The 21,232-nt window shown below is 51.7% G+C and overlaps 1 protein-coding gene across 2 annotated transcripts; it reads right to left on the bottom strand.

The window, feature by feature from the left end:
• Nucleotides 1-3,367: 3,367 nt before the first annotated feature.
• On the bottom strand, nt 3,368-18,967 carry RHOD (ras homolog family member D; the record flags this gene model as incomplete). 2 transcript variants are annotated; one of them, XM_080710512.1, is made up of 5 exons in its annotated part: nt 3,368-3,535; nt 7,752-7,886; nt 10,758-10,867; nt 11,400-11,487; nt 18,836-18,967. In XM_080710512.1, the coding sequence occupies 5 exons, from the start codon at nt 18,965-18,967 to the stop codon at nt 3,368-3,370; spliced, it is 633 nt and encodes a 210-aa protein (XP_080566638.1). The 2 variants fall into 2 exon arrangements, with proteins under 2 accessions (XP_080566638.1, XP_080566639.1); XM_080710513.1 differs by lacking the exons at nt 10,758-10,867; nt 11,400-11,487.
• Nucleotides 18,968-21,232: the final 2,265 nt, after the last annotated feature.

Here is a 21,232-nt window from a genome sequence, read left to right as displayed (position 1 = left end):
GGATTACAAGCGTGAGCCACCACGCCCGGCCTATTTTATATTTTATTTTGAAACAGGTCTCACTAAGTGGCGGAAGGCCTCATTACATTGCTGAGGTTGGCCTCGAACCTGTGTTCTTCATGTCTCATCCTCTCAAACACTGGAATTACAAGCATGTGCTATCGCCTGGGTCCAAACTTCCTTTCTCCCTTCTTCTCTTTTTTCTGCACTGGAGTTTGAAACAAGGGGCATTCTATCTGTGAGATGCACACCCAGCACTATTTTTTTCTTGGTTCTGGGGACTGAACCCAGGGGCATTCTACCTCTGAGCTATATTCCCAGCCCCAATTTATTTATTTATTATTATTTATTTATTTTTTTTGTGGGTATGGAGATGGAACCCAAGGGCATTTGACCTCTGAGCTATACCCCTGCCCTGTTTTTTTTTTTGGTGGTACTTGGGATGGAATCCAGGGTCTTTCTACCTCCGGGCTATACTCCCAGACCTATTTTTTTTATATTTTATTTGGAAACAGGGTCTCATTAAGTTGCTGAGAGCCTAAGTAGCTGAGGCTGGCTTCGAACCTGTGAGATCCTCCTGTCTCAGCCTCCCAATACTGGGATTACAAATTTGTGCCACGACGCCCAGCTCTTACTCTTTATTTTGAAACAGGGTCTCACTGAGTTGTAGAGGGCCTAAGTAGCCGAGGCTATCCGCGAACCGTAAGCTGCGATCCTCCAGTCTCAGCCTCCCGAATGCTGGGATTACAAGCGTGTGCCACCACGCCCGGCTTTTTATTTATTTACTTATTTGTGGTCCTGGGGATTGTACCCAAGGACATACTACCTCTGAACTATACCCCCAGCCTGAAACTTTATTCTTTATTTTGAAACATGGTCTCACTAAGTTGTGGAGGGCCTCATTAAGTAGCTGAGGCTGTCTGGGAACTCAAATCCTGTCTCAGCCTCCTAAGTACTGGGATTACAGGCATGTACCACCATGCCTGGCTCCAGCTCTTTTTTTATTTTCTTTTTGAAGCACTGGGGATTGAACCTAGGACTCCACACAGGCTAGGCAAGCACTCTACTACTAAGTTATATCCTGGTTCCTTATTTAAAAAAAATTTTTTTTGGTGGTACTGGGGGTAGAACCTAGAGGCTTTCTACCTCCGGGCTATCCTCCCGGACCTATTTTATATTTTATTTGGAAACAGGATCTCTAAGTTGCTGAGAGCCTAAGTAGCTGAGGCTGGCTTCAAACCTATGTGATCCTGTTTCAGCCTCCCAAGCACGGGGATTACAAGTGTGAGCCACCATGCCCGGATTCTCCTGGTCCTTTATTTACACATTTATTTGGGGACAGGATCTCACTAAGTTGCCCGGGCCAGCCTCAAACTTGGGAGAGATCTTCCTACCTCAGCCTCCCGGGTAACCGGGATTACAGGTGAGCACATCTCACCCCGCTGAACCCGGGCTCCTGGGCTATCTTGAGCACTCACTTGCCCCGTTAGCACCGCACGGGCTCCATCTCCGGGCTCAGCAGATCTGCTTCAAATCTCAGTCCACCATTTTGCTGTGTGACTGTATGAGTTACCCTCCTGGGGCCAATAAGAAAATGCTCGTCAGGTGCCCAGCGCGGTGGCGGGCCCTAAGGGGAGGCTTGGGAAGTGAGGAATAAATGGCGTGGTCCTATGAGGGCGGGGCTGACCTGAAGTGCAGACTCAGGAGCTGGGTCAGCCACCGTTTCCTTTTTTCTGATACTGTACTGGGGATTGAACCCAGGGGCATCCTCTCGCTGGGCTACCCCTCCAGCCCTATTTTATTTGCAGTTTTAGGGATGGAGCCCAGGGGCATTTGACCTTCGAGCTACACCCCCTGCCCTATTTTTTATTCTTTATTTTGAGACAGGGTCTCACTGAGTTGCAGAGGGCCTAAGTAGTCCGAGGCTGTCCGCGAACCTGGATCCTCCTGTCTCAGCCTCCCAAATGCTTGGGATTACAAGTGTGGGCCACCACACCTGGCTCTATTTTTCCTTATTTTGAAACAAGGTCTCATTAAGTTGCAGAGGGCTTAAGTAGCTGATCCTGTCTCAGCCTCCCAAGTATAATTACAAGCTTGCTTACAAGCCTAGCTTGCTTTTTTTTTTTCCAGGTCTGGGAATGGAACCCAGAGGCATTCAACTTCTGAGCTACACCCCTGCCCTTTTTTTTTAAATTTTGAAACAGGGTCTCACTAAGTTGCAGAGGGCCTCACTAAGTAGCTGAGGCTGTCTGTGAACCGTGATCCTCCAGTCTCAGCCTCCCGAATGCAGGGATTACAAGCGCGCGCCACCACGCCCGACTTGCTTTTTGCTTTGAAACAAGGTCTTACCAGGTTGTTGAGAGTCTTCCTTGCTGAGACTGTTCTGGAAACCGCAATCCTGTCTCAGCCTTCCAAATACTAGGGTTACAGGGGCGTGCGCCACCAAGCCTGGCCAGCTTATTTCTTTCTTTTCCTTTTTGTGGCACTGGGGATGGAACCTCAGTAAGTAGCTGAGGCTGGACATGCAACTTAGACCCCGTTTCAAAATAGAGAATAAAAAGTGGGGCTGGGGGTGTAGCTTGGAGGCAGAGTGCCCCTGGGTTCCATTCCAAGTACTGCAAAATAAATAAGACTGTGATATCATCTCACCTGAATTTCCAGTCTGCCCTAGTTATCAGACTTGCCAGCCTCCCCATCACATCGGGACGAGCCAGTTCCCTAAAGTAAATCTGTGTGCATCCTTTTGGTCTTTCCTCTGGAGAAGCCTGGCGAGTACTTGGAATGAAAGCCTATGCACCTTTCCTGGTAAGCACCTGCTAAAACCTTGGCATGGGCTGGTCTTCATGATGCTCTCACATAACCCAAAACTCCATGAGAAGTCCCATTTTACGGATGAGGAGGCTAAAGCCCAGCATCACCTTCCCAAGGTCCTGCAAGTGATAAAGCCAGATTTGGACCCAAAGGCCTGACTCCAGTGTGTTCGTGGGGTAGGCTCTTACCTACCTCGGGGCACGTGTAAAGACGTTTTGCAACCAGAGGCAGGGCACAAGTAACGAGTAGTGTCGTTTTAGTTGTTACACTTATCAGTGGAACTAGTGGGGTGAAGGGGGGACAAGGCGGGCTCTGGCAGGTTAGTCCTAAAAACGCCAGGTCCTGAGGGTGCAGTGCCGGGAGTAGCCACTAGGTGGCGCCAGGCAACGCAGGCCCTGCGAGTATGTTAATCCGCAGCCCAGGGTCCCCAGGCCCCCGGTGGTGCCCATCTGTGGGGGTGCATTTCGCCGGCCCAGCTTGGGGCAGGGTTCAGGCCAGCCAGATCGGTGTCAGGTCAGCACCCGGTTTCTTCCCGGGTTGCTGTGGCGGTCACCGGTCAGGTCACCACGCAGAAACTCTGGGTAATCCGCCGCCAGAGGTTCCGGCTGCGGCTGCTGAGAGCCACCTCGACGGCCTCCTGGAAGACGGCGTGGACGTTGTCGTGGAGCCGAGCGGAGCACTCGAGGTAGACCACGGCCCCCACGGACCTCGCCATCTCCTGGCCCTGTGGGAGGAGTAGGAGGGGCTGGTTTAGGGAGGGCGCTGGGCTGGGGTAGCCCTCAGGGGGAACCTCAGGGTGGTCCTTGAGGAAGGTGGGCCTTTTCTACGGCTCCCTCAGCTCCAGCACCCTGGCTGACCAAATGTACTCCTGACACCAGCTGACCAGTTACTGCTATATCCCCAGCCCTATTTTATTTGATCTCTGTGTGTGTGTGTGGGGGGGGGGGTTGCTGGGGATGGAACCCAGGGGCATTCTACCTCGGAGCTACAACCCCTGCCCTATTTTGTATTCTTTATTTTGGATGAGTCTGGGGATGGAACCCAGGGATATTCGACTTTCGAGCTATACCCCCTGCCTTATTTATTTATTTAGTAGTACTAGGGATGGAACCCAGGGGCTTTCTACCTCTGGGCTATACTCCCTGACCTATTTTATATTTTATTTGGAAACAGGGTCTCACTAAGTTGCTGAGAGCTTCACTAAGTAGCTGAGGCTGGCTTTGAACCTGTGCTATCCTCCTGTCTCAGCCTCCCAAGCGTGGGGATTACAAGCGTGCACCACCACGCACGGCTTCTTTTATTTTTTTTGAAACAGGGTCTCACTGAATTGCGGAAGGCCCAAGTAGCTGAGGCTGTCCGTGCACCACGGTCCTCCTGTCTCAGCCTCCCAAATGCTGGGATTACAAGCGTGCGCCACCACGCCGGGCTTATTTTTTTATTTTGAAACAAGGTCTCATTAAGTTGCTGAGGGCCGAAGAAATCGAGACTTCTGGGAAGATTGCGACCGAGAAAAGCGGGGCTTAAGAGTCCCGCTAACAACTAATCTCCATTACCACAAAAAGAGCGCCTTTCATAGCCAGAAAACACCATCACCAGAAAAACAAAAAAACCACCAGGCTCCAGAGAGAAAGCGGACTGAGAACAGAGCTCAGGGCCACAGAGGAGACACACGCGCCCGAGGACGCGGCAGCAGCGCCATACTGCCGGCGGCAGCGGCGAACTCAGCGGACAGCTACAGCAAGCCGAGGTGAGCCGATGCGGAACAGCCAGGCGGGATCTTTCGGTGCAGACAGCATTTAAAGCTCCCAGTGGCTGAGCTCAGCACACGCTGCAGGGATTCAGAGTGGAAATCAAAACCAGAGAAGAAAAAATACGCCAGCCTCATGGCCGAGGGCGTGGCAGAGGCGCCATATTGCCACCGGCGGCGGCAGCAGCAGTGAATTCACCGAGTCCAGTACAGCTACATCTGCGTACTCAAGAACAGTGAGTCAAATTGCGGGTCACAGAGGAGAAATCCCAGTATTGTGCCTCCTGGGACTTGACCCAGTGAGGGAGTGGTGGTGGCAGAGATATCACACCATAGGAGAGCGTGCAACCTGGCACCCCCCACAGTCTAAAGCAGCCTCTATCGACTCCCTGGGTCGGAGACTCTGTGATACAACCCAGTAAAGGAGTAGTAGGGTCTGAGATAATACAGACTCGAGATCCAGAGCACCTTAAGTGAAGCCATAGTGACCCAAGGGAAGAACCCAGAGAAGGCACAAACCTCCGAAATCATGGGAAAGAGGAATAACACTGAAGTAATGAATGTGCACAACCCCACAACATCAGAACCTGATAAAACAGAAAATCAGAGATTTCTAGAAGATCAAATCAGGAAAATAACTGTAGAAATAATAGAGGTGCTCCGAAAAGAACTCAGAGAGAGCCAAAAAGAGATAAAGGATGCAATTAATGAAGTAAAGGCCTCAATTCAAAGCACAAACAACCGATTAGACCACATGGAGAACAGAATCTCGCTCTTAGAAGATGAGCAATCCAAAAATGAATGCATAGTTTCTAATCTAGAAAAAGATATCCAACAGCAGGAATCTGACACTGAAGAAATATGGGCCCATCTTAAGAGAGCTAACCTAAGAATAATTGGAATAGAGGAGGGAAAAGAAAGTGATACCAAAGGGATCAACAATCTCTTCAAGGAAGTAATAGCAGAAAATTTTCCAAATATAGAGCAAGAGGTTGATACACAGATCCAGGAAACTTATAGAACTCCCTTTAGACAGGATCCGAGAAGAGGATCCCCACGCCATATAATTGTCAAAATGACCAATGTGGAAGCCAAGCAGAGAATCTTAAAGGCAACAAAAACAAAGGGCCAAGTGACATTCAGAGGCAAACCAATTAGAAGCACTCCAGACTTCCCAAACCAAGTCATGAGAGCCAGAAGGGCTTGGAGTAACATACTCCAAACTCTGAAAGAAAACAACTTCCAGCCAAAAATTTCCTATCCAGCAAAACTTTCTATCAAATTAGATGGAGAAATAAGAAGCTTCCATGACAAACAGAAACTGAAGGAATTTATGTCTTCAAAACCAGCGCTAGAGAAAATACTCAAAGAGATTAACTACAAAGAAGAAATAGGTAACACTCACCAGAACCAGAGAAACAAGAGTTTCCATCCAACAGACAACTAAGATTGGTTATCTGTGGAGATTCATTATTTATGTTAGTCTTTTACCTATCTCTAAATTGTATTGTTTGCCTTTATTATTGTTAATTTTTAGGATTTCTAGTTGGAATATTAATATACCTTCAGATATAGCATTTGGAAATATTTTATCCAATTCTATTAGTAACTTTTAACTCTGTTTACATTGTCTTTGGATATACAATATTTTCTTTTATTTTTTAGGGAGTTTGTATATTCTTCTGTTGCCTGTGCCATTGAAATCATATCCAAGAAATCACTGCCAATTTCAATGTTGTGAGGTTTTATGACCCAGATTTTCTCCTAAAAGTTTATAGTCTTAAGATTTATATTTAGGTCTTTTATCTAGTTTGAGTTAATACTTGTATGTGGGATTAGGTAAGGGTCCAATTTTATTCTTTTCCATGTAATTATTATTTTTCAACAATATTTAGTTAAAAGATTATTTCCACTACCAAATCTTCGTGGAAACCTTGTCAAAAATAACTTGACAATATAGGGAAGAAGTTAGCTCTAGGCTTGTATTTAACTCCAATGGTCTATATATCTGCCTTTAGAACAGTACTACACTGTTTCAATTATTGTAGCTTTATATGGTTTGAAATCAGAAAATATACATCTTCTAGCTTTGTTTTTGCTTCGAGATTGTTTTGGGTATCTAGAGTCCATATTCCATATCAGGATAGATTTTTTTCTGAAAAATAAATATATGAGAGTTTCACCTAAAAAAAAGAAAAAAATATTCTTTGGTAAGAAAGAAAGCAAAAAAAAATATATTGAAATGTTATCTTTAAGTCATCAAAAGCTTGGTATCAGACAAATGAAACTGTTATGTGAGATTATCATTTTTAATTTTGGATAAATTGCTATAATACTAGATGTCAACCACTAAGCCAAGCATGGGAGGGAGGGATGGGGAGAGAATGGGGTGGGGATCGGGTGGGGGCTGACTGGGCGATGTGTACATGTATGTCTACAAAAGTTTGTATCCCACTATGATGTATGAATACAGTGCACCAATAAAATAAAATTAAAAAAAAAATTAAAAAAAAAAAAGTTGCTGAGGGCCTTGCTAAGTTGCTGAAGTTGGCCTCCAACTTTCTAGTCTCCTGATTCAGCCTCCAAAGTATTGGGATTACAGGGGCCTGGCTTTTTTTTTAATTATAGAGGCTGGCTTCCAAGCTTTGATGCTCCTGTCTCAGCTTCCTAAGTACTAAGGATTACAGGTATGCTACAGCTATATAGCTACAGGTATGTGCGCATGCGTGCATGAGAAACAGGTTATTGAAGCGGGTGTGTGTGTGTGTGTGTGTGTGTGTGTGTGTGAATTGAAACTGAGCTACACCCCCAGCCGTCTTCAGTTTTTATTTTGAAACAGGGCCTTGCTAAATCACTAAAGCTCACCTCAAACCTATAATCTTATCTCAGTCTCCCAGATCCTAGGATTACAGGTGTTATGTTTAGTTGCTAACTTTACTTAGCCAGGCACTTAGCAGAGAGGGGCCTAGGACTGAACAATGGGCCGTCCTCTGGGTCTCAGGTTCCCCACCTGTGAAGTAGGGGGGGTAGGATTATCGCTGGTATGCACAGCCCCACCTCCTGCCTTCTTCAGGTGGAGCCCCCCAGAATATTCTATGGCCCATTTCCAAGCGTTAGCAGTTCCTGACTCCGACAGCCCCCCACACCCCCCATGTGCTCCGGTCCTGGAGTCCCAGCCCCACATGCCTCCTACCCGGTGGTAGGTCACGGGCTCCAGCCCCGTTCTCCGCAGCTTATTCACCAGCACCTTGTCCTTGCGTAGGTCGGTCTTGCAGCCCACTACGATGATGGGCACCCCCTTGCAGAAGTGCGTCACCTCTGGGTACCACTGCGGGGGGGGTGGGGGAGGGGCTGTGTGAGCCACCGGAGCCGGGTCCCTCTCAGAGGGCCACTCTCCGGCTGCCCGGGCTGCACTCCAGTGATGGCCTGGAGCACAGCTGCTCTTCAGGGACAAGCACTGCGGGCCGGCTCTGACCCAAGAACTTACACTCTGGGATCCAGCCCACTGTACAGATGTGGTAACTGAGGCACAGAGAGGCTATGTAACTTGGCTTTGGCCACCAAACTAGAAATGGCAAGACTTGAGCCCGGTTTCCCCTCCTCCAGTCCAGTTTCTCTGCAGGGTAAGGGTGCTCACAGCATTGGGGAGTTTGTCCTTGAATCTGAGATCCTCCTGCCTCAAGTACTGGGATTATGGTGGGCTACTGGACATCGCCCAATCTTAATTACTTAAAAGTAAGCCAGGCGTGGTGGTGCAGGCTTGTAATCCCCACATTCCAGAGGCTGAGACGGGAGGATTGCAGTTTGGAGACAGCCTCAGCTACTTCGGCCCTTTGTCACTCAGTGAGACCCTGTTTCAAAGTAAAGAATAAAAAATAGGGCTGGGGGTGTAGCTCAGAGGTAGAATGCCCCTGGGTTCCATCCCCAGTGCCGCAAAAAAAAAAAAAAAAAAAAAAAAAAAAAAAGTAAATCAGCCAGATGTGGTGGCGCACGCCTGTAATCCCAGTACTTGGGAGGCTGAGACGGGACGATCGCAGGTTCGAGGGCAGCCTTCACAAGGTAGTGAGACTCAGCAACCTAATGAGACTGTTTCAAACTAAATAAAATAAAATAGAATAGGGCTGGGGATGTGGATCAGAGGTAGAAACCCCCTGGGTTCAATCTCCAGTACCAAAAAGAAAAAGAAGAAGCCGGGCATGGTAGCACAAGTTTGTAATCCCTGCATCTGGGAGGCCAAGACAGGAGGTTCGCCTCAGCTACTTAGTGAGGATCTTTGCAACTCACTGAGACCCTGTTTCAAAATAAAGAATAAAAAAATAGGGAGCCGGGGTGGTGGCGCACGCTTGTAATCCCCGCGCTTGGGAGGCTGAGATAGGAGGATCACACGGGTTCGAAGCCAGCCTCAGCTACTTAGTGAGGCTCTCAGCAACTTAGTGAGACCCTGTTTCCAAATAAAATATAAAAAAGGTCTGGGAGTATAGCCCAGAGGTAGGAAGCCTCTGGGTTCCACCCCCAGTACCACCAAAAAAAAAAAAAAAAAAAAAAAAAATAGGGCTGAGGGTATAGCTCGAAGATAAAATGCCCCTGGGTTCCAGCCCCAGTACTGCAAAAAGAAAAAAGAAAAAAAAAAAAAAAGAAAAAGAAAAGGAGCTGGAGTAATGACTCCACCTAAATCCAACCGGGAATCCTCATCAGGGCTCCTACTTGAGCTGCAGTCATCCCCTGGGTGCTCCTCTCCTCCCCCTCTGCAAGTTCTTGCTCTGTGGGTGTCCTCCCCCAGTCCCTGGCAGCACCTTGGTGTCCTGGGCTCTGCCCGCCACTAGGGGCAGGAACTCGGCAACTCCCCATCCCCTGCCTTGGTTGCCTGGCTCCAGCCTCCCTCCCTCCCAATCTAGAGGGCTCTGCCTTCGGAGCAGATTCGGAATCTACCCCCCCCCCCAGCCTGCTGACACCCTGGTCCCCGCACCAAGCGTCTCTCTCCGTCCCCGGTGCCCTGCACAGCCCCTGGCACAGAGATGTGCTCAATTAGCTTCTCTGAATGAATGCGTGCGGCCAGCTGCCCGGGTCCAAAGCCCAGGCTTGCCGCTAATAGAGGGTGTCTTTGGACGAGTGACTCATCTGAGAATAATAGCATCCATCCCACTAGGTCGTTAGGGGATTAAATGAGCCCAAGGGCCCAGGACAGAGCTAGCGACATGGCACATTCTTTGTTTTCTGGGGGGGGGGGACCTAGAGGGAGCTGGGATTGAACCCCAATAGGGGTTTTACTTTGAAACAGGATCTTGCTAAATGAGTGCGTGCTGGCCTTGAACCTGTGATCCTCCAGTCTCAGTCTCTAAAGTACAGGGATTACACGTCTGCAGTCAGGACACCGGCCCCGCTCCCTTTCAAGGGCAGTTGGGAACACCTGGAGCACGGGGATTACAGGAGTGCACCACCATGCCCGGCTATAGACTAAGTGCTGTTTTTCCTTTGTTTGGTACTAGGGATTGAACCCAGGTGCATTCTACCTACAAGTTATATTCCCAGCCCTTTTTATTATTTATTTTTATTCTTTATCTTCAAACAGGGTCTAGCCAAGTTGTGGAAGGCCTCACCAAGTTGCTGAGGCTGCCTGCGAAGCTGCGATCCTCCCGTCTCAGCCTCCCAGGTCTTGGGACGGTGGGCGTGTGCCGCCATGCCCGGCTCATAGTATGTTCATAGTAAATGCTGCGCCCGCCCCTGTTGTCATTACTAATGCTGGCACTGGCTGTGTCCTGAGGTCCTGTGAGGTGGGCACAGGGGAGGGGCTGTGCCATGGCCGGGGCAGAGGAACAAGGGACCCGACAGCTGGCAGTGGGAAGAGGGTGCTGAGAGCTCTTGGAACCTGACTTTACAGTTCATGTGACCCCGGACAGCCACGGGCCAGGAGCCGGTGCCCCTGGGGCGCCCGGCATCCTCAGTGCACCACAGTGGAAAGAGCAGCAGAGTTCTGAGTCTGTACAAAGTGCAGGCCAGGAGCACTGGATGGGGAGTCAGTGAAGAGACCTGCCACCAAATCCCTGGGCGGCCCTGGACAAGTCGCTGCCACCCTCTGGGCCTCAGTTTCCCCTTCCCAAAGGCACAAGACTCAATGTCGGCTCTGATAGCCAGCTGACCCCAGGGTTAGGGCAGAGTGGCCCAGCCACGGGGCTATACCTCCCTGCACCCCAAGACCTACCCGGTTAAAGACGTTTTCAAAGCTGTTTGGGCTGGTGACGTCGAAGCAGAGGAGCAGGACGCTGGCGTCGGGGTAGAACAGGGGCCGCAGGCGGTCATAGTCATCTTGCCCTGGGCAGAGGGGGTGTCACTCCGTCCCCACCTCCCGGTCGCAGCACCCCCCAATATCACAGAGATAACCCAGCAGATGGAGCCTAGTTTTTGCCTCATGTTGAGCACCCCCTGGGCCCTGGGCTGGGGAGACCTTTGCTAAGAGGCGGTGTTCTCGGAGCAGAGGCCAGGCAGAGGGCAGGCCCGGAGCAGGCGGGGGGAACTGAGGCCCACCACTCGGGAGCCCGAGTTGCCCTGGGCTTGGGGCGTGAAGAGGAAGAGGCAGGTTTGAGCCCTGCAAAGACATTTTAGCCATCTGCTCCTTGAAAGAGGTCTAGGCTCCCGCTTCGAGGCCAGGACTCCTTGGGGCCGTCCTGGGGCCTGGAGGCAGGTAGCCGCAGGTGCACAAGCTGGGAGGGGTCAGATTCCCAGGGGCCCCTAATCCTGGCTGGCACCCAGGCCTTGGAGACTGGCTGGTTTCTCTGGTTTAGGAGGAAGGGGGCAGGGCTCCGTCCCAGGCATCTGGGGCCCACAGGAGCCTCGGCACACCTACCTGCCGTGTCCCAGATCTGGAGGTGCACAGGTTTGCCTTTCATTTGCAGATTGACTGTGTACCGTTCAAACACTGTGGGGGTGTAGCTCTGAGGAACAAGGGGAGGGGAAAGACCAAGAGGAAGCTTCAGAGAGGGGTGGGCGGCCCAAACCCAGGTGTGCAGCAGCAAAGCCCCTCCTTGGGAGGCAGCTGGCTTAGCTGTTTTCTGGGAGGGCTCCCAGGTGGCCGCCTGGGGTGTGGGGGAGCGTTAGAGTCCTGAGCTGGCGAGGTCCCCGGCATTCCGGGCCAGGTGTCCTCCATTCTAGAAGGGAGGATTAAGATCCCTATACAATGTTGCTACGTGAAGTCAATGAGATTCTCCAGGCAGAGCCCTGGACACAGGCCCCAGCACAAAATAAGCGCTCCGTTCCTGTCAGCTACTGCTATTTTGTCTCTCTGGACAGGGGCCTCCCATTTCTGAGCCTTTCTTCATACTGTCCTTTTCTCCTGGAATGACATTAACCTACCTCTGTTTCTTCATTCATATATTCATTCAGCAAACACAGGCACAGGTCCCTTTCTAGGCCCAGTTCTTTTTTTTTTTTTTTTGGTACTGGAGATGGAATCCAGGGGCATTCTACCTCTGAACTACATCCCCAGCCCTATTTTTTCTTCTTTATTTTGAAACAAGGTCTCACTAAGTTGCAAAGGGCCTCACTAAGTAGTAGCTGAGGCTGTCCATGAACTGCAATCCTCCTGTCTCAGCCTTCTGAATGCTGGGATTACAAGCGAGCATCACCATGCCCTGCTTCTAGGCCCAGTTATGGACACTGAAGACCACGTAATAACAAGACTCGGTCTCTGCCCAAGGGAGCTCATAGCTTTTAGGGGTCTCTCTTTGCCTTTCAACTTCTCTCTTTGATTTTTGTACTGGGACTGAACCCAGGGCATTCTACTTCTGAGCTACACCCCCAACCCTTTTTATTTTAAAACAGGGTCTGTTTCCAAATAAGAAAACATAAAATAGGTCTGGGAGTGTAGCCCAGAGGTAGAAGGGCTTCCAGGAACCCCAGTACCACCAAAAAACAAATAATAAATAAATAAGCAAATAAATAATAAATAAATAAATAAATAAAAACAGGGTCTCTTAGCCAGGTGTGGTGGCACATGCTTGTAATTCCGGTACTTGGGAGGCTGAGACAGGAGGATCAAAGGTTCATAGCCAGCCTCTGCTACTTAGTGAGGCCCTCTGCAACTTAGTGAGATCCTGTTTCAAAATAAAGAATAATAATAAAAAAAAAAGGGCTGGGGTGTAGCTCAGAGGTAGAATGCCTAGTTCAATCCCTAGTATTTATTGCAAACAAACAAGGTCTCACTAAGTTGCTGAGGGTTTGCTTAGTTGCCAAGGCTGGCCCTGAACCTGCAATCCTCCTGTCTCAGCCTCCCAAGTACTGGGATTTCAGGTGTGCGCTGCCACACCCGGCTGCCTCTCAACCTCTTGAGATCTAAACAAGACCCCTATCGCATGCCACCCCACCCCACCCCAGCTTCTTTCCTTGACCCCTTCCTGAACCATCCTATTTCTGCTTCTCAGGAGCAGGCCATCCAGGTCAGAGGCCTCTCGGAGCCCAGCCCTGCCTGCGGCTTGCTCCTTCTCTGCAGTGGCCAGATGAATGGGAAACAGAAGCAAATGCAGGAACCAAGAAGAAGGTTTAGCAGAATGGGGACTGAACACAGTGAGGTTTTGGAAACTGCCACACACAAGCCCTCAGCCGAGGGGCGCTAGGATGCCCGCGTCTTGCTCAGGAGGCTGGCGGGGCCCCACCTGCCCTGGCCGGCCCACCTACAGGCCATCTGAACCAGGACCCGGCCACCTTGGAGGGGCAGCCCTTGCGGTAGGACAGTGCTGTCCTCCAGAGTGACGGGGTGGGGTGGGGTGGGGTGGGGGAAGGAAGTTGGAGAAGACTCAGATCTGCCACCCTGTCCCTCCCTCTGCCACTAGGACCAGGCAAGGCCCCACCCCCCTCCCATACTCCCTGGCAGCCCAGAAACCGCAGCCCTTGGCCCTGGGATCAGGTGGGCCTGGCTTCCGTCCAGCTCTGGCCCCCACCAGCTGCTCAGCCTTAGCCAGCCTTGTCCCTGTTAAAGGCGGAGAGTAGACGGATGTGGTGGCGCACACTTGTAATCCCAGCATTCGGGAGGCCGAGACAGGAGGATCCTAGGTTCTTGGCCAGCCTCAACTACTTAGGCCCTTTGCAACTTAGCGAAACCCTGTTTCAAAACAAAGAATGAAAATAGGGCGGGGGTTGTAATTCAGAGATAGAATGCCCCTGGGTTTCATCCCCAGCACTGGGGGAAAAAAGGGTGTGTGGGGAGAGTGATGGGGTAGGCAGGACGGACTGGAAGGTGAGGCCCTGGTAAAAATGCTCACAACTTGGCTAGTGGCCAAGGGCAGTGTGTAGAGCAGCCATCCCTCCCTCCAGGGGCGTGCCTCTCTCACACCCCCAGCCTCCCACCTTCCTCAGGGGACAAGGGCTTATCATCATGGACGTGGAGGCCTGACCTCCCAGCTTGGCTGCCCGCTCATTGGTTGAAGGGTCTCCAGACCCTATTAGAGCTGCAGGGTGGCCCGCCACAAAGCTCTTGGGAGACCCGCTTTGGAGCTATGCAAACTCCATGGTGCAGCCAGCCGGGCGTGGTGGTGCATGCTTATAATCTCAGCATTCGGGAGGCTGAGACCAGAGGATCACGGTTCACGGACAGCCTCAGCTACTTAGTGAGGCCTTCCGCAATTTAGTGAGACCCTGTTTCAAAATAAAGAATATATATATATAAAAAAAATTCCATGGTGCAGACCCCATCACCGCCATTCTCTAAGGCTCTTCTTTTTTTATTTGGGGGGCTGGGGTACTGGGGATTGAACCCTGGGGTGTTGGACCTCCAAGCCACACCCGAGCCTTATTTATTTATTTATTATTTATTTATGGTACTGGGGATGGAACCTAGGGGCATTCTATCTCAGAGTCACACCTCCAGCCCTATTTTTTAATTTTATTTTTATTTATTTTATTTATTTTTTGCGGGTCTGGGGATGGAACCCAGGGGCATTTGACCTCTGAGCTACACAAATAAAAATATATAAAAAAAAATAGGTCTGGGAGTGTAGCCCGGAGGTAGAAGGGCTTCCAGGAACCCCAGTACCACCAAAAAAAAAAAAAAAAAAAAATTTGGAAACAGGGTCTCACTAAGTTGTTAAAAGCCTCACTAAGTAGCTGAGGCTGGCTTCAAACCTTTGCGATCTTCCTGTCTCAGCCTCCCAAGCACGGGGATTAAAAGTGTGGCCACCATGCCTGGCTTTATTCTTTATTTTGAAACCGGGTCTCACTGAATTGCAGAGGGCCTCACTAAGTAGCTGAGGCTGTCCGCGAACCATGATCCTCCAGGTCTCAGCCTCCTGAATGCTGGGATTACAAGTGTGAGTTACCACGCCCAGCTTCAAGCCCTATTTTTTATTTATTTATTTTTTTTTTTTTTGGTGCTACTGGGGTTCTTGGAAGCCCTTCTACCTTAGGGCTACACTCCCAGACCTATTTTTTTTTTATATATTTTTATTTGGAAACATGGTTTCTTAAGCCAGCAAGGCTGGCTTCAAACCTGCACGATCCTCCTGTCTCCGCCTTCCAAGCATGGGGATTATAAGCGTGTGCCACCACGCCCAGCCTATTTTTTATTGTTAATTTTGAAACAGGTCTCTCTGAGTTGCAAATGGACTAAGTAACTGAGGCTGTAACCGTGATCCTCCTGTCTCAGCCTCCCAAATGCTGGGATTACAAGGGTGCGCCACCACGCCCAGCTCTATTTTATATTTTTATTTGGAAACAGGGTCTCTTAAACCAGCGCAGCTGGCTTTGAACCTGTGCAATCCTCCTGTCTCCGCCTCCCAAGCGTGGGGATTACAAGGGTGCGCCACCATGCCCAGCCTATTTTTTATTCTTAATTTTGAAACAGGTCTCTCTGAGTTGCCACTCACGCTTGTAATCCCAGCATTCAGGAGGCTGAGACCTGGAGGATCACGTTTGCAGACAGCCTCAGCTACTTAGTGAGGCCCTCTGCAATTCAGTGAGACCCGGTTTCAAAATAAAGAATAAAGCTGGGCGTGGTGGCCCACGCTTGTAATCCCCGTGCTTGGGAGGCTGAGACAGGAGGATCACACAGGTTTTAATTTTTGAGACAGGATCTCACTCAGTTGCTGAGGGTGGCTTCAAACTTGCAATCCTGCTGGGCGTGGTGGCACACACTTGTAATCCCCGCGCTTGGGAGACAGACAGGAGGATGGCACAGGTTCGAAGCCAGCCTCAGCTACTTAGTGAGGCTCTCAGCAACTTAGTGAGACCCTGTTTCCAAAATAAAGTATAAAATAGGTCTGAGAGTATAGCCTGGAGGTAGAAAAGCCCCTGGGTTCCACCCCCAGTACCACACACACACACACAAAACAACAACATACATACACACACACACACACACACACACACACACACACCCTGCAATCCCCCTGACTCAGCCTCTTAAGTACTGGGATTACGGGTGTGTGCCACTGCGCCAGCCTCCTCCTCCACCTATTTCTCCTCCTCTTCCTCCTTTCTGGTGCTGGGGATTGAACCCACGGCTGCTTCACTGCTGACCTAGATCCTAGCCCTTTTTTATTTTGAGACAGGGACTCCCTAAATTACACAGGTGTGTGCCACCACACCCAGCTAATTCTTACAATCTTAGAAAGTTGGAACAATTCTCCTTGTCTGAGAGGCCCAGAGAGAGGAAGAGATTAGCTAAGTCTGACTTCCCGGCCAGGCCCTGTCCCCAGCTACCTGCCCCTCCTGAGGTCACCAGCTCGGTTCCTGGGGTTCCCGGTGTCCTTGTCTTTCTCCTTCCTTTGGAATGTGGCCCTGGAGACGCACCTTTCGCAGTGTTCTTTGACCCCCAGGGAGGACCTTCCTCAGTCTGTAGGACCAGTAAGTATCTAATCTTATCTCTGTACTCAGCTGGGAAGGCAGGGCCAGCTGTGCAGGGTCAGGGCGATGACGCAGCCCAGCCAGGCGAGCGAGCGGGTCATTGAAGAAAGGAGGGCTCCATCCCCGGCCTGATGGTGCCAGGGTTTCTCCAGGTAGGATAGGTATGCAGGTCTGTGCGGATCCAAAGGGACTCTGTCAGCCCTAGCAGGCACTCCCATCCCCATTTTGATGGGGCCCCTGGGCTTTGGGTCCCATGGGGATGGGTGTGTCCTTAAATCCAGCCAGGACTGGGCAGGGGCTGTCGCCAGCCCTGTAGTCCCTCCCTGCAAAGGGACCCTCTCTTTCTTTTCTGCCTTTTTCCCAAGGGTGGGCTCCAGCTGATGAGGGTCACTGGGGCGGCTCCAAACAGCCTGCTCTGAGCTAGGTTCAGGGGGGGAAGCCTGGACTTCCTCCTCGCAGCCTCACTGGGCTTCCAGGGTGGCTTGGAAGAGGAGGCTGGGAGTGCCTGGGGCTCCAGGGTGTGGAGTAGGTACCACCATGACCTGCTGAAACCTCCTCCTCCTCCTCCTCTTTTTTTTTTTTTTTTTTTTGGTGGTACTGGGAATGGAAACCAGGGGCTTTCTACCTCTGAGCTACACTCCCAGCCCTATTTTTCAGTCTTTTTTATTTTTTGAAACACTGAGTTGCAAAGAGCCTAAGTAGCTGAGGCTCAAGTCCCGGGTCTCCACCACCCCAATGCTGGGATTACAAACTGCGCCACCATGTCCAGCTGAGGTAGAAAGAACCATGATATTCCAGAGCTGGAGAGGCTCTGACTTACAGATGGGAAAACTGAGGTGAGGATGGCAGAGTCCCGCCTGGGGCACACAGCCCCGCTAGCATTCGGGAGGCTGAGACAGGAGGATCATCGGGGCTCCCGGCCAGCCTCAGCTACTTAGTGAGGCCCTTTGCAACTCTGTGAGACCCTGTTGCAAAATAAAGAATAAGCCGGGCGTGGTGGCGCACGCTTGGAATCCCAGCGCTTGGGAGGCTGAGACAGGAGGATCCCACAGGTTCGAAGCCAGCCTCAGCTACTTAGTGAGGTTCTTAGGAACTTAGTGAGACCCTGTTTCCAAATAAAATATAAAACAGGTGTGGGAGTGTAGCCTAGGGATAAAAAAGCCCCTGGGTTCCATAATTCAGTAACACACACACACAAAATAAATCAATAAATAATAGGGCTGGGGGTGTAGCTCAGAGGTAGAATGCCCCTGGGTTCCATCCTCAGTATTACAAAAAAAAAAAAAAAAAAAAAAAGGCCCAGCATGAACTGGATGTCCAACATACAGTTCATGGCCCACCAGGCGCCCTAACCTCTCCTGAAACTGTCATGGTCTCACCATGGACATCTTCCATCCCGGCTCCGTCAAGGCCTGGTCTTCCAGGTGCTCTCCCCCCAGGGTCCTCTCTGTGGTTCTCACTCCAGGGTGCCATAATGGGTGGGTTCCCATAGGTAGCCTCTGGGTGCCTAGTGCAGCCCCCAACTTAAAAAAAGAAAAAAGAAAAAGTGTACCGGGCCAAAGGAAGTGACATCAGCTGCTGGATGCGGCTGGTTCCGCAGGCCTGGCCCCTGCCTCCTCCAAGGGGCCTGTGCTCCCCCGCAGGGCAGGGCGCTGGGATGGGGAGGGAGGAAGTGGGGGCACAGCGAGGGCTTAGAGGACTGGCTTCTCCTCGCTCTGGCCGCGGCTGTGGGTGGCCTGGCCTCGCCCTCGGGGCCTGCTGGGTCCCACTGGTCAGCTAGCGACAGGACACTCGGGCCAGAGTTGCCCATGAGCTCCATGTTAACACCAGGCTCCCTCCCGGAGGCCCTGCACCCCGCCAGGCTGAGGAACCCGGGGCTCGGAAAGGCCAAGCAAGTTAGTAAGGGAGAATTGCTGAGGTCCAGCGGGCTGGACTCCTGTTCGGAGGCTGAGCGGGGCACGTGGCAAGGGCTGGAAGAGAGAGGGCACCGCCGGCCTTTGCAGGGTCCTTCCTGTGCGCAGGCTGGGAGCAGTGCCCTGGACCGCTATCAACTCGGGTGGGCACCATCATTTTCCTGTGACACGAGTAAGCGACAGGCACAGAGAGGCAAAGGGATGCACCCCAGGGCGCACAGCTGAGTGTGGCAAAGACGTGATTTGATACGATCCGGCGGGCCTGGCTCTGAAGCGTCGGCCTCTGAGCTTTCTCAGAGCCTGCTAGGTCCCGGGGTGGCCTAACCCGGTCCCTCCCCCAGGTCGGGGCCAACGTCCCACTTTACAGACGGCAGCCCCGGGGCCTTGGCTCGCAGTGGCGGGTCGGCAAGAACTCTGTCCTGGACCCCACGGCCGGCTGGGGGACCCCTGGGGGGCCGGGCACGTCCGGGGCAGCTGCAGCGCGGACGGGCGCCCCGGGGCCCGGGATGGGCACGGCCGGGGGCCGGGCACTCACCTCGGGGAAGGCGCCATCGGCGAAGACCATGAGCAGCGACGTCTTCCCGCAGCCGCCGTCGCCCACCAGGACCACCTTGACCGACCTGACGCCGGGCGGCGCCTCCTCGGCCGGGGCCTGGGCCGCCCTCATCCCCGCGCGGCCGGCGGCGTCGGCGGCGGGGCAGGAATGTGGAAGGGGCGGGGCGGCGGGAGGAAGTGCGGGCCGGCCCCAGGTGAGGGCCGCGCCAAGCCCGCACACCTACTGTGTGCGGGGACGGGCTGCAGCCGCTGGACGGGCCAGGGGGCTGGGCTGACCCGGCGGGGGCCGCCCCCGGCCGCCCCCCCAGCCCAGCCCCCGGACGAGGTGGCTGGTCCTGAGCAGGAGCCAGCTGCTGGCCTTTGCTGCAAGAATGAATGAACGAATGTGTGCTCCCGGCTCGGGGTTCAAGCCTGGGCATGCCTTGTGGGTCAGTCCCGGGCACTGCCAGGCATGCCTGCCCTCCTGGGTCAGCACCAGGAAGCTTGGCTGCGGTGTTGACCACCAGGCTCACCTGGCTGGGCGTGATGTAGGGAGCGGGAGCCTTCCATTTATAAAGTGCTTGGAGCAGGGTCCGCAAGCCTCATGGTCGGGCCCCTGAAGGCTCTTAGTAATTTGGTTTTTTTTGGTGGTCCTGGGGGTGGAACCCAGAGGCTTTCTACCTCCGGGCTATACTCCCAGACCTTTTGTTTATATTTTATTTGGAAACAGGGTCTCACTAAGTTGCTGAGAGCCTCACTAAGTAGCTGAGGCTGGCTTTGAACCTGCGCGATCCTCCTGTCTCAGCCTCCCAAGCGCGGGGATTACAAGCATGCGCCACCACGCCCGGCTTTTCTTAGTAATTTTTTTTTTTTTCCAGCACTGTGGATGGAACCCAGGGGCATTCTACCTCCGAGCTACACCCTCATCCCTATATTTTATTCTTTAATTTGAAACAGAGTCTCCCTGAGTTGCAAAGGGCCTCACTAAGTAGCTGAGGCTGGCCGTGAACCGCGAGCCTCCAGTCTTAGCCTCCCAAGTACGAGGATTACAGGTGTGCTCCCCCATGCCTGGCTGATTCTTCTTCTTCTTCTTCTTCTTCTTCTTCTTCTTCTTCTTCTTCTTCTTCTTGTTCTTGTTCTTGTTCTTGTTCTTTTTTTTTGCGGGGTTGGGGATGGAACCCAGGGGCATTTGACCTCCGAGCTACAGCCCCTGCCCAATTTTTTTATTCTTTATTTTGAGACCGGGTCTCACTGAGTTGCAGAGGGCCTCACTAAGTAGCTGAGGCTGTCCGCAAACCGCCATCCTCCGGTCTCAGCCTCCCGAATGCTGGGATTACAAGTGTGCCCACCACGCCTGGCTTGATTCTTAGTATAGTATAGATGGTCCAGTCCCTGGTTTCCAAGGCCCTAGGGATCCTGAATTGTTAAGACAAAGTCCCTCTCTTTAGAAACTCAGGGCCTGGAAGGGGAGAAAGGCAGGACTTCAGTGTGATTGGAGTTAAATCGGGGTAGGGACAGGCAGCGGAGAGGAGCTGGGCAAGGGCTTCCTGCCCCTGTGGGGAAGGGGTCAGGAAACCCTTATGACAAAAGAGAAACAGGTCCTGAGGAACAAGTGGAAATAGTTGGATGAGAAGATAAAAGGGTGTTCCAGATGAGGGGACAGCGTGCAGAGGGAGGGAAGAGTGCCGGTGCCCCTGCCCCTTCTCCTGCTGCCCCTTCTCCCGGTGATGGGACCAGGGCCAAGGCTCCCTGGGGAGCTGGTTCCTGGATCCTGGGTTTCTTTGGTTGTCAAGAATACATCCAAAATCACAATGGAAACTTGCTGCCACCTTACCTCCCATCTCTCTAGCGACCACAGTTTAAATCCTTAAAAAAAAAACGAGTACAGCTGGGCACAGTGGTAGATGCCTGTAATCCCAGTACTTGGGAGGCAGGGAGAGGATCACAGGTTTGAGGCCAGCCTCAGCAACTAGTGGGGCCCTCAGCAAGACACTTTGTTTCAAAATAAAATTGCCCTCAGCAGTTTAGTGAAACTTTGTTTCAAAAATAAATAAATAAATAAATAAATAAATAAATAAATAAATAAATCCAGGCATAGTGGCCAGGTTTGTAATCCTAGTACTTGGGAGGCTGAGACAGGAGTAACACAGGTTCATGGCCAGCCTCAGCTACTTAGTGAAGCCCTCCACAACTTAGTGAGACTCTGTTTCAACATAAAAATAAAATAGGGCTGGGGGTATACCTCAGAGGTAGAATGCTCCTGGATTCAATTCCCAGTAACACACACACACACACACACACACACACACACACACACACACACACACATTAAGAGACTGGGCATAGTGGTACAAACCTGTAATTTCAGTACTTGTGAGGCTGAGATAGGAGGATCTCA

This window comes from Muscardinus avellanarius, assembly GCF_963383645.1.
Source record: "Muscardinus avellanarius genome assembly, chromosome: 1".
Lineage (NCBI taxonomy): Eukaryota > Metazoa > Chordata > Mammalia > Rodentia > Gliridae > Muscardinus > Muscardinus avellanarius.
Note: the sequence above shows the minus strand (reverse complement) of the source record. Positions and strands in the feature narration are given on the sequence as shown.